This window comes from Microtus oregoni, unplaced genomic scaffold, assembly GCF_018167655.1.
Source record: "Microtus oregoni isolate MIOR12 unplaced genomic scaffold, Mior012 000034F_ref0000314, whole genome shotgun sequence".
NCBI lineage: Eukaryota > Metazoa > Chordata > Mammalia > Rodentia > Cricetidae > Microtus > Microtus oregoni.
This window is the reverse complement of record NW_024543093.1, coordinates 18,089,807-18,105,358: the sequence shown is the minus strand read 5'-3', so window position 1 is coordinate 18,105,358 and position 15,552 is coordinate 18,089,807. Positions and strand designations below refer to the sequence as shown.

At 36.7% G+C, this 15,552-nt stretch overlaps 1 protein-coding gene across 25 annotated transcripts in view; it reads right to left on the bottom strand.

Moving 5' to 3' along the window:
• The window catches only part of Nrxn1 (neurexin 1), a 1,082,053-nt gene that overhangs the window by 541,263 nt on the left and 525,238 nt on the right, over nt 1-15,552 (bottom strand). For 15 of the 25 annotated variants that reach the window (XM_041630241.1, XM_041630248.1, XM_041630250.1 and 12 more), the window contains one exon: nt 6,212-6,385. In XM_041630241.1, the coding sequence (XP_041486175.1) occupies nt 6,212-6,385 (174 nt within the window). Of the gene's footprint in view, nt 1-760; nt 788-6,211; nt 6,386-15,552 lie in introns of all 25 variants that reach the window. The other 10 variants (XM_041630237.1, XM_041630235.1, XM_041630239.1 and 7 more) reach the window with 1 other exon arrangement.

The window sequence follows — 15,552 nt, the reverse complement described above, 5'->3', positions numbered from 1 at the left end:
TCTTAAGCTTCAAGTACAAGACAAATACATCATAATTATACCTAAGTCAACAAATAGTAAAAGGAAGTACTGAGCTTCTGAGATGGTCAAGGTGGTAGCAGGTAATCTCATTCCATCAATAATTATTGTCTGTCACCAGTAGGATATTAGAAAATGAATGGATCTCCTTAACATCGTAGCAATGAATAGAGATGCCATGACAAATGGATATTGTAAAATCATGAAATTGAGATAAAGATTGGCAAAAAAATAATCAAGCAGACTTATGGAAAAGTGCCCTATGAGATCCAGCTGTTTCCACGCGTACAATCTAAGGTCAAAATTATTCAGTGCTCTGGGTAGGTATGTTGGCAAGTATCAGTTCACATGCGCTGACAATAGCATGCAGTTAACATAAAATGAAAACAATGTAACGGCATGCCCCTGCTGAACACACAGGAAAGGAAGGCTACTCTTTCTATAGAATCACCACTACAACACTGAGTAACAAAGAACGGAAAAATGTGATCGCAGCACTAAAGGCAGTGACTGTACGAACATGGCCAAGACTGAAAGCCTTATACAAACTACACTACAAAACGAGGTTTCTTCCACAACATCCAAAACAACGTCCAGAGGAAAGGGAGGAATTAAATCTGAATCCAAATAACAGTTACTGAAAATGTAAAAATAAAAACAAACAAACAAAAAACTGTTATTTTAGGGTCTCCACTGTGTAGGGTGGGTTTCAGTCTTGTTTTATACACACAGGGCTATCTACCTTGCAAGTCAGCTTTCATCAATGCAACTTTGTCAGCAAAATTAAAAAAAAAAGCAAAATATATTAAATGTTAGTAAGCAATATGGAAATGGGGCAAACAGAATGTTCAGATTCAAAAAAGCATGCTGCTATAAAGAGAAAAAATGCTATGTATAGCAAACAAATTAATATCAACAGCCATAAATCTTAAGAGAAGCCAAAAAATGAGAAAGCAGTATAATGTTTATATATTTACACTATCTGTGTGTATATACATATAATGGTTTGTCTAGCCAATAACACAATGAGGGAAACATAAAGAGCTCTTGTACTTCCTCTTCTTCTGTATTGATAGGATGGGTTCCTTCAGCACCTCACTTACTGAAACATGCAGAGCGTTGGTTCATGTAAAGACTATGGTACACATCAGAGACTGTGGTCCCTACAGAGAAAATGCCTCTCTGTGTGCTTCTCACTCTCAGTTCATGAAGCCTTTCACTTACAAATACGACTTGAGACTCTGTATTATCTGCCCTTAGCTCCGCTTTGCTGTGATGACAGGGCACTGATGGAGGAGGATCATCTGTCTATGTGTTACATTCATTGGTTAATAAAGAAATTGCCTTGGCCCATAGATAGGACAGAAAATTAGGTAGGCAGAGTAAACATAACAGGATGCTTGGTAGAAGGCAGTGAGGCAGACACGATGAAGCTCCAACCCAAGATGGACGTAGGCTAGAATCTCCCCTGTAAGCCATCACCTCGTGGTGCTACACACATTAATAGAAATGGGTTAATCAAGATATGAGAATTAGCCAATAAGAGGCTGAAAGTAATGGGCCAAGCAGTGTTGAAATGAATACAATTTGTGTGTTGTTATTTTGGTGTAAAGCTAACCATGAGGGAGCTGGGCGGGAAGAAAAGCAAGCCTGCTCGCCTTTTCACTACAGGGCACCAAGCAGTATGCGCCATTTGAAGTAGTTTAAGGAAGTCATAAAGATGTAGAAACAACTTGCAATATAATTCTCCTTAGAGGACATGCCTCTACATGATCTCAGGATGTTATATTCACTCTCACTCTTAAAAATCTGGGTGTATATGATTTATAAATTCCAAAGTGTTCTTCGTGTTGCCTATACGTTCATAACTGTTCTTAGTTCTAATAAACTGCCATGTGAATAGTTTTTACATAAAACCCCAGGAAAAAGAATTTACAAAACAGTAGAAGGGAACACAATAAGCACAATTCATTTAAAAGCTATAGGCAATAATTAGGGATCATTTCTGGCAATAATAATTACATGTTTTCTACAAAATGTGAAAATAGTCTCCAATGCCATTTGATGCTAGTGATGGCCATTAAGATCATTGCTTCAATGAATTAATATATTTTTTTTTCTGTAATTATAAGCCATGGTCTCATGAAACAAAGTTTATCATGTAAATATATTTATGTGATAACTTTCCCAGTAAAGGAATTATTCACAGAAATTATTAAAGTAAGCCTAATTTACATGCATTTTTACAAATGCAGGATGTATAAAATAAATTAATTATGCAATAATTATTACTAATATCAAATAATGATTAAAACACTAATAGTATTATAAATAATGTTTGAAATAATAATAATCTACCAGGAGAACTTAGCAGATGTATTTTTTTCAACTTAAGCATGAATTACTAATTTCTTCAGCATTGTGTTCCAAATATTTGGGTCTACTGATCAGTAGCTCACTGTGTCAGAGATTAAAAACAGTGTCAATTTAGAGAAATAAACAACTTGTGAAACAATCTTCATTGACATTTTCTTCCATAGAGGAGAATCAGGTATAGAGAAATTCTGTGGTGTTTAGAGGTTGTTTTATCGAAGAATTATTTATTTTTTACTGGCCCAAAGGCAGAAGTAAGATCAAGAACTGAGGTACACCAATGCTCCTACTCCAACACAAATCATTAGTTACAGAACCACTCAGCCCGCTAAATTCTAAGTGTACTAACAATGGATCTGGCTAAGCTGTAGAGAACTGCTTTTTTTATTTTTCTAATTTCCCATTATTTACACACACACACACACACACACACACACACACACACACATATATATATATATATATATATATATATATATATATATATCTTGGGCATTACATGTGAATGTTTCCTTGTGCTTGAGCAGAGAAGTTTTTGGAAGTACTCACCTCCTAGAACAATGCTTAAGCATGGATAGATATTTGCATGAATCAAATTCTTGGTTTGTTTTCCCCCTAGTTATATAATATTTCTTATTATTTTACTTTATCACTGCCTGGAATTGGAAAAAAGCCAAATGACCTTTCTACTAAGTGATACATCTGAAAAGGGAAAAAAAATGGAAGTCAGTCCACAATTTATGTAGACCTAAAGGACAATAGAGGAAAAGTTAGTTTGGAACCTGCCCTTCCAAGTCAAAGAAACTATATAGTTTGCTACTTCTGTCATCCACTTTCCTAACCTTACAAAAGGCTGTTTTATTTATCTCAGTTTGTTGTTTTATTTAGCTAGGTGTACTCATCAGTGTTCATAGTGTTTTGAGCATTAAATGAGATGGTTCACATAAACTTACAACCACCATTGCTTAATCAGTGACAGCCATTATGATCAGACAACAAAGCACTGCTGCAACTCCCAGAGGATACAGGCCTGCAGGGGCAGCATTACAATGTCACTGAATTTTGTTGGGAAGTTATCTAGAGTTTAATGAGGATTCTTTAGATGTTTGATTAGTCTCAATTTCCTGTTATATGCAGGAAAATAACACCTAAGAAATTCAAGAATAACATAAAAAAATTTCCATCACGTGAGACATGCAGCATAGGCATTACTTGGGAATTTGTTAGAACTGTCATTTCTAAGGACCCATGCCAAACCTTCTGAACCACTAGTCTTGGATATCTGCCAATTTGAGTTCCAATAATTCTACAAGTCAGTTCAATGTAGCCTGACACTTGAGAAATACCAATTTAAATACAGGGACTGAAGATGGCTTTCTTCTCTAGCTGAGAAGTGTTTATATATGAATCACCTGTTGTTTGCTGAAATGAGCTAGATAGTAAATGTAACAAGCAACTACTTCAGGAAGATCAAGAACTCTTTGCTGGTGGGAACTCGAAGTTTGGCCAGCTTTGTTAGGTAAGAATAATGGAAAACCTTTGCAAGCTCTTATTTGGAGACGGCAAAAGCACAACATTTCTATTGACACAGAAGTTAAATGATTCTAATCTGAGAAGAAGTTAATTCCATGAGACAACTGTCTTTGAAGAGATAATTCAATGGGTATGTATAATTTAATTGCTAACCCTAAAGCCATGTGAATTTCATCAATTATACTTGTGACAAGTTTATCTGAGCTTATCATTAGGATAAGGCCGGTCAGAAATGGTGAAATTAAACTTAGGAATGAAATCATCATGGGACAAAATGTCAGAAAGATCGAAATGTGGTGGTAGCCCCAGAGTAAAGAAAGACAGGGAAAGAGGTGAGAACTGTCAGAGCTGAGAAATTTAAAACTTTCTATAGCCATGGACAGAACTATTCCATAAGCTGCCTCAGTGACTTCAATATCCAGAAGCCCATTTAAGGTCAGGGAAGATGATGTGGGAGGTCCTTCTGTCTATGTGTTGCTTTTATTGGTTAATGAATAAAGAAACTGCCTTGGCCTGTTGATAGAGCAGAACTTAAGTAGGCAGGGAAAACTAAACTGAATGCTGCAAGAAAGAAGGGCAGAGTCGGAGAGAAGCCATGGAGCCCCACTGGAGCTAGATGGAACTTTAGCCAGTAAGCCACAGGTACGTGGTGATACCCAGATTAATGGAGATGGGTTAATATAAAAGTAACAGTTAGCCAATAAGAAGCTAGAGCTAATGGGCCAAGCAGTGATTTAATTAATATAGTTTCTGTGTGATTATTTCAGTTCTAGGCAGCCAGGAGAAACTAGCGGCCTGTTACTACAGGAAGAAAAACCTATAATTAAGTATCCTTAACAAATTGCCTACTAGATTAGGTTGGGAAAGAAGAGTAAGAGGTACTTCTGCAATCTTTTGCTCCCATTAACCTTCCTTCTACCCTTCACTCACAAAATGTGTGGTAGTCCTTTGTGTTTGTGTCTTCTTCTCATCTGGTAGTTACTGAGCTGCCAATGTCTCTTTCAGAAAGCACCTGCCATACAACCTGTAGCAAAGCTAACTTCTGAAAAGCAGTGTCTAAAACCATGGAACATTTCCCTTAAAATATAAATAAATGACCTAGTTTCATTTATTAGACCATTTCTAAAGAACAAATGATAACTCACATTTTGTATTCTCCTACTAGAGAAAAGGTATTTGCCTAATAATTTTGTTTCCTTTACAAAATAAGCAGTATGAGAAACCACATAACAATTGGCACGTCAAAATTTTAAACAAATAAATAAATATGGTGATTAAATTAAAAATGAATTCACAAAAGCCTTCCATTAATATTCTTCCTCTCTTTTATTATTTAAACAACTTGAATGTAAGTTAAATTTTCAAAGAAATGGATATTTCAGAAATGGAAAAAATGGGATTTCAAATTAAAAATTCCATAGATTTAGGTAATGGCTAAATATAATGACATTGTTCTGACTGAGAAGAAGTTATTCATAATCTCCCAAAGCATTGGTATCACATTTTCATCTTCCTTTCTTCTTATAAAAAAATCCTTATAAATCTAAAATTTCAAGTTGGAGCAATCTATGTTGAACTTAAAGAAGAAACAGTGACGGTAACATGCCCAGAGCCATACAGTTCTTGATAATGTGACTGAATTACATTTTAGAAAAAGAACTGGCTCAAAAACTTTGAGGTGTTGAAGTGAGAAATTATCTAAAATGAAGTAGTGATAAAAACCTAGTGCTGTAGCTCTTGATCTGAGAGAAGGCAGAAAAGAATGTGAAAGAATTGAGGCAGTCCAGGAATTGCACATTAGCCCTAGTCAATATAAGAAACCCATTTTTGACAAAATAGAAAACATATTGCTTGTTATCAGATACACACAAATCAGGATGGGAATCTGAGCCCTACTATCATTTTTTTATCCGATTAAATGTAAAGCTTGAAAAATGGGCTATATTATAATTACTGGAATAAATTGTTTTCTATTTTAAGAGGCTAACTGATGCTATTATACAAACATTATAGAACTAATTAATATGCTACTTAACTGAACTATAGTCCGCTAAGAAGATAAATTACAAGGTCCATAGTTATAGGTCCTTAGTTCATAGTAGTTATAGTTGGGCCTTAGTGCATTCTTGCAAATAATCCAGAAAATTTAAGATTTATGGGATAAAATATTTTAAAACATGAATAAAGATTTCTAAGTTCCAAGTGAAAATGCTACCAGTTAGCAGATTTTGCTTATTAGTATGACTTGTTATTAGAATTGCATAGTGTAATGACAGAGATGTAATACCTTCACATCCTCTCTCAATTTGCCCGTTGCAGAAGAGAGCATCAGAGATGAGATCTGGAAGCCGACCATTTAAGTCCACAGATGCCAGGCAACCTTGAAAGCCTTCTTTGGCGTGGACCAGTTTTGGCAAGGATTTGTATGTTTCCTTAGCCACTCCTCCGATATACAAGTCACCTATGGAAAGAACAATTTAACTGTCACAAAAGGATCGTAGCATCAATTTTGAATACTCAGCATGATGAGAAAACAAAAGAGATGACGTTTATTTTAGATTAAATCAATGAAGCAACTCTATGACCTGCTATTTTCTTAAAAGTACAAATTAATGCAACATTTGAACAATATGTTAGCACCTGAAATTTTTCTAGATGCTGCTATCAAAAACAGTCTATGGATTCACTAAGGTGCCATCAGATAAAAAGAGCATAGCCAAGGGAAGAAGTAATCACTTACAGAAATTCAGTCTAATTATTTAGTAACTCTATAGGGCAGTTTCTCAAATTATTAGTAAGCCCATTTTCCAAAATGAGAAGAGTAAAACCTTTTCTTGCATTGCTCTAGGAACAAAAGATGTGACGTGTAGGGAAACCCTGCCAGAGTGAGAGTGTGTAACAGACAAAAAAACAAAAACCAACCAACCAACCAAACAAACAAAAAAACAACAACAAAAAACTGGGGCATTACTATCAAATAAACCTTATCCACAGGGCTCTGGTCTTTTAGTGAACAAGAAGCTGTAGGGCTGAACTGATTAGAGTCACATTCTACACTATCTTTGTTTGCTTGCTGTTTGTTTTCTTATTTTTGAAATTAAAATGTAATTTCATAAATACTCTCTTATGTATCCCACTGTTCCCTCTTGACATCATGGCCTCTTTTTTTTTCAGTTGCTACTGTTACACACACACACACACACACACACACACACACACACACACACAGAGTCCTGAAAACATAACTACAACTTGCTCATTCCTGCAGTCTTACATGCTATGTACATGATCTCAGACCTGAACAGTAAGTACTAGCTAAGTCAGGCGACTCATCCCTGGGCCAGTCTATTTCTCCTGCTCAGCATACTTGTCTTTCCTATGGTGCGTCCCGGGAGATTTCTGCTTTCCATTTAGGCATTTCTATTAGTGCTATAGTTATTCAGGTCTTACTTAGGCAGCCATATCATTGAGGTATCATGGGATTAGCTTCCCAGTTGTTTTTTAGGAGACACAATCTCAAAGCACCTTCCCTGGTTCTCTGGCTCTCCTGCCCCCTCTTTCTCAGTGTTGTTCGAGCATTAGGTAGAAGAATTGTGCTAGAACTATATTATTTGGGGCTCAGCATCCCGCAATCATTAGTGCTCTGTATTTTGACCAGTTGGAGTTTTCTGTCTGATCCTCTTTTCTTGAGTATCTTCTTCACTGACTCAAGCCTTTTATAGTCTGACTTATGTAATTCTTTTTTTTTTTATTTTTTTAGTTGGTGAAAAAAATTTCCACCTCCTCCCCATTTCCCATTTCCCATTTCCCTTGCCCCCCACTCCCCTCCCCCTCCCCTCACTCCTCTCCCCCTCCCCCACTCTATTCCCCCTCCCTCTGGAGACTGAAGAGCAGTCCAGATTCCTTGCCCTGCGGGAAGTCCAAGGTCCTCCCACTTCTATCCATATCCAGGAAGGCTAGGCTCCCATAATTGGTTTCTAGCCATAAATAAAGGGCATTGAGCCTATAATTTGTGATTCTAAAGAAGCTAAATAAGAAGGTGAACCCAAAGAAAAACATATAGTCATCCATCTGGATATGGGAAGTAGACAAGATTGCCGGGCAAAAACTGGGAACTTGAGGGTGAGGTGGGATGGGGGTAAGGGGAAATGGGGTGAGAAACATGAGAAGGGGAGGATGGGGGGAGCTTGGGGAAATGGAATGGTTGGGATAAAGGAAGGGTGGATATGGGAGTAGAGAAGTTTATGTAATCCTTCACACATTCTCTACTAGGTTACAAACAACACCACTTTTAGCTCTGTGCTGCTTTGTGATTCTCAAAGAAGTTATTAATTTGTTTTCCTTCAGTTTCAAATGAAACAAATTGCTTAGTTTTGCTGTCTACAACCTCAGCTTAGGTTTTGTAGATTTTATAAACACTATTGGAATCCCTGTTTTCTTCTGTCTGTAGACTATTCACAGTGACTGGATGGCATCCAGTAGATGTAATTAATGAATTCAATACATAGCAAAAGGAGGTGACCTCAGAATTCTGTAATTGTGACTTCAGACAATAAACTCTACTGACATCCATGTCAATTACTTCTCTCACTTATCTCCCCATAAAATCTCTCTCACTTTAACCATTCTAACTTCGTGTCACTCAGAATAGTTTTACCAGTATAAAAGAAAATGTCTGAATTCCTAATACTAATCTGATCTGCTCTGTTGTCTATGTGAGATTGAGAGCAAGAACTGATGTCCACAGCATTTGTTGAACTGTGAGCAGTGAAGTCCTTGGCCTTCAAGCCAGATCATTCATGTCCTCTACCACTGTTCATGGAACAGTAATAAACTAATCTATTAGATTGTAAACAGAGGAAAACTAAGCCCTAAAGCCCCAAATCTGACACTACTGGACTGTGTTGGTGAAAATATTGAAAATAAAATTATGTAGCTTTATCAATATCATGCAGCCCCAAGAATTGAGAAATCATTTCCCAAGGTTCAGTTAAAGAGTAGAAGGAATGAGAATATGAACAAAGAGGTCATGACAATGAAGGGTTTGCCCACTGAAACAGTTTACCTGAGCTAATGGGAGCTCACCAACTCCAGTCAGACTGGGAAGGAACAAACTAGTCCCTCTGAAAATGGTTGACAGTTGCATGGCTGGGGCAGACTGAGGGGCCACTGGCAATGGCATCAGGATTTATCCTTACTGCATGTACTGGCTTTTTGGAATCCTATTCTCTTTGGATGTATACCTTGCTCAGCCTAGATATAGTAGGGAGGGCCTTGGACCTTCCACAAATCAATGCGCCATACTCTCTCTGAGGATTAGATGGGGGTGGGGTGGAAGGGTGTTTGGAGGTAATGAGAGAAAGGGAGGGAGAGGAATTTGGATTGGTATTCTTTTATAAAAATTTAATAAATTAAAAAAAATTGATAAATTTTGCCCCTTGCTCTACCTAATAAAACTTTTCCCATTGCAACAGTGTGCACCAATGTCTTATAATTTGTGCAGAAAGTACTGGTTGTATTTCTCCCCCATCTTTTAAATAGCATTTGATAAATCACCGACATTGTTGTTTAAGGATAGATTGGTGTTTATCATAGGATACTATTTTTGTAACATTATTTGATTATTTTCCTCCATATTTCCATTATCTCCTTTGTCTTTCCACTCATTTAAATTTAAAATCATTGTGTTTTAGTTGCCTCAGAAAGGACATGAGTCATAAATCAAAGATATAAAATTAGCTTTCTGCATTTGAGTTTTCAAAACCTAGATTCTTCTAGGAATGTGAGGAATATATATATATATATATATATATATATATATATATATACACACACACACACACTTACATAAGGCAAGTAAAACTTTCTTATACTGCAACTGGGCAATAGGAGTTATAGAAACATAATCCCATAAGCACAGCTATTGCTGACTGTCAAAAGGAAAGCACAGCTCTCTTATTTAAGAGCTGATCCTGCTTGGGTATCAACACTGCAGGTAGATTTACAAGAGTAATGGAGATTGCCATGTTTCCTCAGGAGAACCCAGAGACAACAGTAAGATCCTTGTGGATGGATACTTTCATGATAGAATTAGCTTTCTGAAAGTATATACTGCTTCATGGAACTTTCCATTCTCTGCCTTGTTGTGGGAGCAATGGCACAATTTCCAATGACCTAGAAATAGCAGACCAAGTCTGACCTGGGTAGGTCCCATCAAAAGACATGATGCCTGGATAAAGGTTCAGTAGGTGCCTGCATGGAAACCATACACTATTTGAAAGTGACTCACAGGCTTCTGCTTTATCTCTCTACTTTCCAAAAGATAGGTACAGTGATAGCCAACTCTGTAATTTAGACATGACTTCAGGGAGATAACGAAACAATAATTCCTCAAATTTTCAGTTTCATTAACTCAAAGAATTACAGCTCAAAATAGGAATCAAGGTAGATTGGAAAAATCTTAGAAAAGTTGCTTGCTTGAACAGTCAAGTGTATGGGCTGAGATTTATACTCCAATGGGTCTAATGTCAATCAAAGATGTGCTCCCTACACTTATTTCCTGAACTAAATTCTTTGGGGGTGCTTCAATTCTTTCTTAGGACTAAAGACATAGTATTAGATAACAGGGCAGGACTGAATAAAATTCTTATTACTACCATTAAGTGGTTTAGATATAGAACTTAAGATGAAAATTTATACAAGCTATGCTGGACATTTGATAGCCACACTTCTTTCAGATTCCAACTTCCTGGAGGCTATTCAGTGTTTGTTTTAAAATCTATTGTATTACCTGAGCATTGTGGACAACCAGTAAATATAATTAGACACCCAATAGGTGGAGATCACTTAGGAAAATAAAAAGGCAAGAGGGGGAAAAATGGTAAGGCGTGGCAGAGATTTTAAAGAGAGCATACTTTCTTCTCCTTTCTACTTCCTATCACAAGCCCTGTTTCCTAATTAGTAAGCTTATTTGCCTGACGTCTTTTAATAGCTTGTGGAAGAGAAGTCAAGACTCCTCCCTCCCCCGCCCCCTCCATGTCCCTAAAGAACAGAAAATGTTACATCAAACAATGAGGGATCTGATAAGAACCTCAAGCTTCCTGAGGTGGATGGGTCTGTGTTTATAACCCTAGGGCTCATTTTCACTTTCATTACTGAAGCTGCACTTAGCTCCCCACAGCCCATCCTCCCTTGACTTAGTGCTTCTTTATAAACTTCATATACTAAAGAGTGGTCTTAAAGTCCCCTAATAGGGTTTCCCTATGAAGATAACAAAGGAAATGCTTAAGTGGACTCAGGCTTGTGTACCATTACCACCTCATCAAAGATGTATCATATCCTTTTGGTCCTTGGTGAGATGGAAGGGAAATGACCCATTAGCACTAATGAGTCTTTGCAGGTAAATGTCCTGTGCATAAGTAGGAGGATCTGCTTTTTAATGACCCTATGTGTGAATATGCCTGGATGGACATCCATTAAAAGCCAAGTTTCCTATATAGTTGAATCTCACCGGTTGCCTTTCTCCTATTCCATTAGAATGACTGGATGTGTTTACTCCTGTCCTTCAAGTGAGCCACATGGAGGAAAAGGTAGAGTTGGAATATTTTTAGCAAATATTGTGGCAAACATGTATCATGTAGTCAAGTTAAAAAAATGAGAGGTAGGGTAAAATTCTTAAATTTCAATACTATCCTATATATGTATATATATATATCCTACTATATATATTATGTAATATATATATATATTATCATCAGTACTATAATATCAAGAACCATAAACACAGAAACACTTAAGCAGCTCTCAACGATACCCTCTCATGATAGCCAGAGATAAGCAACTATTCCCCAGCAACTGCACAGGCTTGAGTAAGGAGTCATGGGCAAGCTTTGTGCTTATTTCTGACTAGATGCTCCAACCCTGTCACTCATTGATGTCCATAGTATAAGCTCCTTAAATTCCCTTACATCTTTGATAGCAAGTTTGTTCCTCTGTCGAGTGGAATTAATAATGCCTACCTTAGAAGACCATGGGGGTAACAGAGAACACCTCAGTGTATTTAGTACATATCATGTACTCTGCACCTGATTGACTATAGGGCTGATTAGGTTTAGGTAAGGTGATTTGGAATGTCCTTCTGTATATGTGTTGCTTCTACTGGTTAATGAATAAAGCCATTTGAGCTGATGGCTGAGTAGAGTAAACCCAGGCAGGAAATCAGAATGGAGAAAGAGAGAGAGAGAGTAAGTGGGATCAAAGAGATGCCATGTAGCTACCGAAGGAGAAGGATCCAGAACCTTTCTAGTAAGGCAAGGCTTCATGGCAGTACATAGATTAATAGAAATGTGTTAATTTCAAGATGTAAGAGCTAGCTACCTAGGAATACATGAGAGTTATTGGTCAGCAGTGTTGTAATAAATACAGTTTCTGTGTGATTTTTCTCGTCTGGGTGGTCAGGAAGCAGGCTCTCTACAAAATGGCATCAATGTGGGCCAATGACATTCACATAAAACCTGAGAGAGCTTCAGAAGGAATTTTAGACACAAAAGAACAGAGTTAAGCATGGCTTTTTGGTGGTAGCATTTTTTTTTTTCAGATAGACTATGTTTGCTAGCTGCAAGCATCAGCATGGCTCCTTTTAAGTAAAGGCTTCTTGACTCAGCATTAGCAGAAAAAAAACAAAACAAAACAAAACAAAAAAAAAAACAAAAACAACCTACATGGGTTCTTTAAAAGTCAGCTTCCTGTTTCATGCTGGTATCATGGAATGGCTCTGGCTTTTTGGGGAGGTCCTACACTGAAATGGGTTCTGTGGGCAGCATGTTGCAAACTGTTTAAAGTTGCCATAGAGCTGCTGAAGCTGGGGTGATGTGTATGGATCACAGAGGCCATAAACAGGCCTCCACCATGTTGGACTGCTCAGAGCAAACAGGCAGAGCCATAAAGTTGATCCTAGTCATGCCTTCTTAAAATAAAAACAAAAAAGAATTCCTGGTCAGAAAATGATTATAGATACACACACAATAAAGAAAAATTCAGACAAAAATAAACTTCTGAACAAGTCACAGTGTGTTTAAAAATGTATATAGGCTTTGGAGAGAGAAGAAAAAGAGTATAGACAGTTATAAAAAGAAATAAATAGTTAAAAAAACAATGTCTTTAAAGAGACAATAAGAGTAATACTGAACAATACACAGTCATAGATTAAAGGAGCAAAGAAAAATAAGCTACATAAAGATGAAATATACACAGAGAGTCTGGATTACGTATATTACTGTGTTTTCTTGAATTTTTTGACTGCAGAGAGATATTTAATTCTGGGGGCTGCTAAACTAAACCAACATAAAGGTATCTTCCCTTCAAAACCTTTGGGTCTAAGGATATGCTGCTCTAGAAAAGAGATTAAGATTTGTTTCCACAGATGATGGGAACCTGTGGATTCTTTCCAGGATAATGTGGTTTGATGGAACAAGACACCCCAAAAGGTTTCCATGAATCTTAAAAATACTTCTCCCAACAAACAGCAGGAAGCAGGTTGAAAAAAACTATACCCAAATTCCCAAAATAATTGTTTGTAAATGTTTGCTTTCATTTAAAGGGGGATATGCTATAGAGATGAATATTTTGCATTGATATGGACTTTGTTCTATTGAGAGAAATTTAAGGTCAGTTTGTTACACTGGGCTTATGTATTTTTGCTCTTGTTTAAGGTATTATGTTTATACAACCAATTTAAAAATGTAATGTATAATTAGGAAATATAGATTATAGATAGTAATTTATGATAGTCAAACTTGTAGTCAGGTTAGTTAGGCTTTCTAGATGTACAGAGATATATTTCAAATGGATAGGTATTCTTCAACCCTTTCAAAGACCTACAGAATATGGCATTTAAAATGTTGTAAGAAACTAGAACCTTTCTTGACAATGAGACACATCTGCTCCTGTCAGTACCAATCTACTTCAAGAGAATGATGGGCATTGAAGAGGTTCTTTATGAAGTTTGCTAGCTATCTGGGTAAGAAACTGCTCTTGCCTGGACTGCATTGGTATGCTGCATGAACTGGACATGCAGGACCCATAGAAAAGTGACTGCTGAACTTGCCTTAAGAAGGTGAGGTGGCCATTCAGGATTTCTGCCTCATGGGAAAAAAAAAAGCTGACATACATTCTGCAGGACACAGAAGAAATAAACTGACAAACTTTGTCAGTATAAAGCAATACAGATCTTCAAATTTCCTGCTTCATGGGAAAGTCTGTCACATACTATGGGTCTGTATGTTCAGGATGGATGCTCCAATGTTACAGAAGAACTTTGTGTGACTGCCCAGGTAATTTGATGTCTCTGTCAATTCTAGAGTTTTGGAAGTTGCTTGATTAATATTGTATCCTTCTGGGGTCTTTGATGTTGTTGAAGCCTAGATAATTGTAATTATAGTTTTACTTAGTTAAGATAAAAGATAAATTAGATATAAAACTTTAGACTCACAAAGAAATAGACTAAATATTATAGCTATAATTATTGCTTGATAACTATTATATATATAATTTTACTATGTTAAGGTTAAAACCTTCCCTTTTAATTAGACAGAAAAGAAGAGATGATGTGGGATGTCTTTCTCTATATGTGTGTTGTTTTTAATGATTGATGAATGAAGCTGTTTGGGCCAATGACTTAGCAGAGTAAAACCAGATTAGAAAGCAGAACATATATATATATATGCTCTCTCTCATACATGAGAGAGAGAGAGAGAGAGGGAGAGAGAGAGAGAGAGAGAGAGAGAGAGAGAGAGAGAGAGAGCGAAGGCAGGGTCAAAGAGATGCCATGTAGCTGCTGAAGAAGAAAGATCCAGAACCCTTCTGGTAAGCCACAGCCTCATGTCAATACACAGATTACTAGAAATGGATAAATTCAACATGTAAGGGCTAGCTTGGAATACACTAGTGTCATTGGCCCAAAATGTTTTATTCATCAACGAATAAAAGCAACAGAGGGACATCCCACATCATTAAAGTAGAAGGCACGTTCCTCATTATATGCTGATTGCCCTGGGAATTCAGAAGGAATCCAAAACCTGATAAAAAATAATAATGAATTTTGCTTGATAAATATCTTCTAATTTAGACACATCAACAGATGGAAAACAAGTAAACACAAAATGAAGGCCAAGAGTCAATTTTATGTTCAGACTAAATGCTTTTTAGGAAATGAGAGAAATAAAAAGATTTTTGTGAACTTTGTATTTCAAACCCTGATGGAAGAGCTGAGATCAGAAGGAATAAGAAATATTACTTTACAAGGACATAAATATAGATGCAAGGCCTTGGGTGCAGCAAGTTTCACTCTTGAGACAAAGTGACCATGGTGTGTGTGTGTGTGTGTGTGTGTGTGTGTGTGTGTGTGTGTGAGAGAGAGAGAGAGAGAGAGAGAGAGAGAGAACAAAAAACAGGTATGAAGGTAGGGATGGAAAAAAGAATATTCAACTATGACTAAATATTCAACTATTTACTAAATGATATCAATAATGTTATATATTAAAGGTCAAAGGAAGATGTCTGAGTGGAAAAACAATAGGATATGATGGATCTTCTGACTATTGGCTGAAAAATATTTCAAACAATATGTGG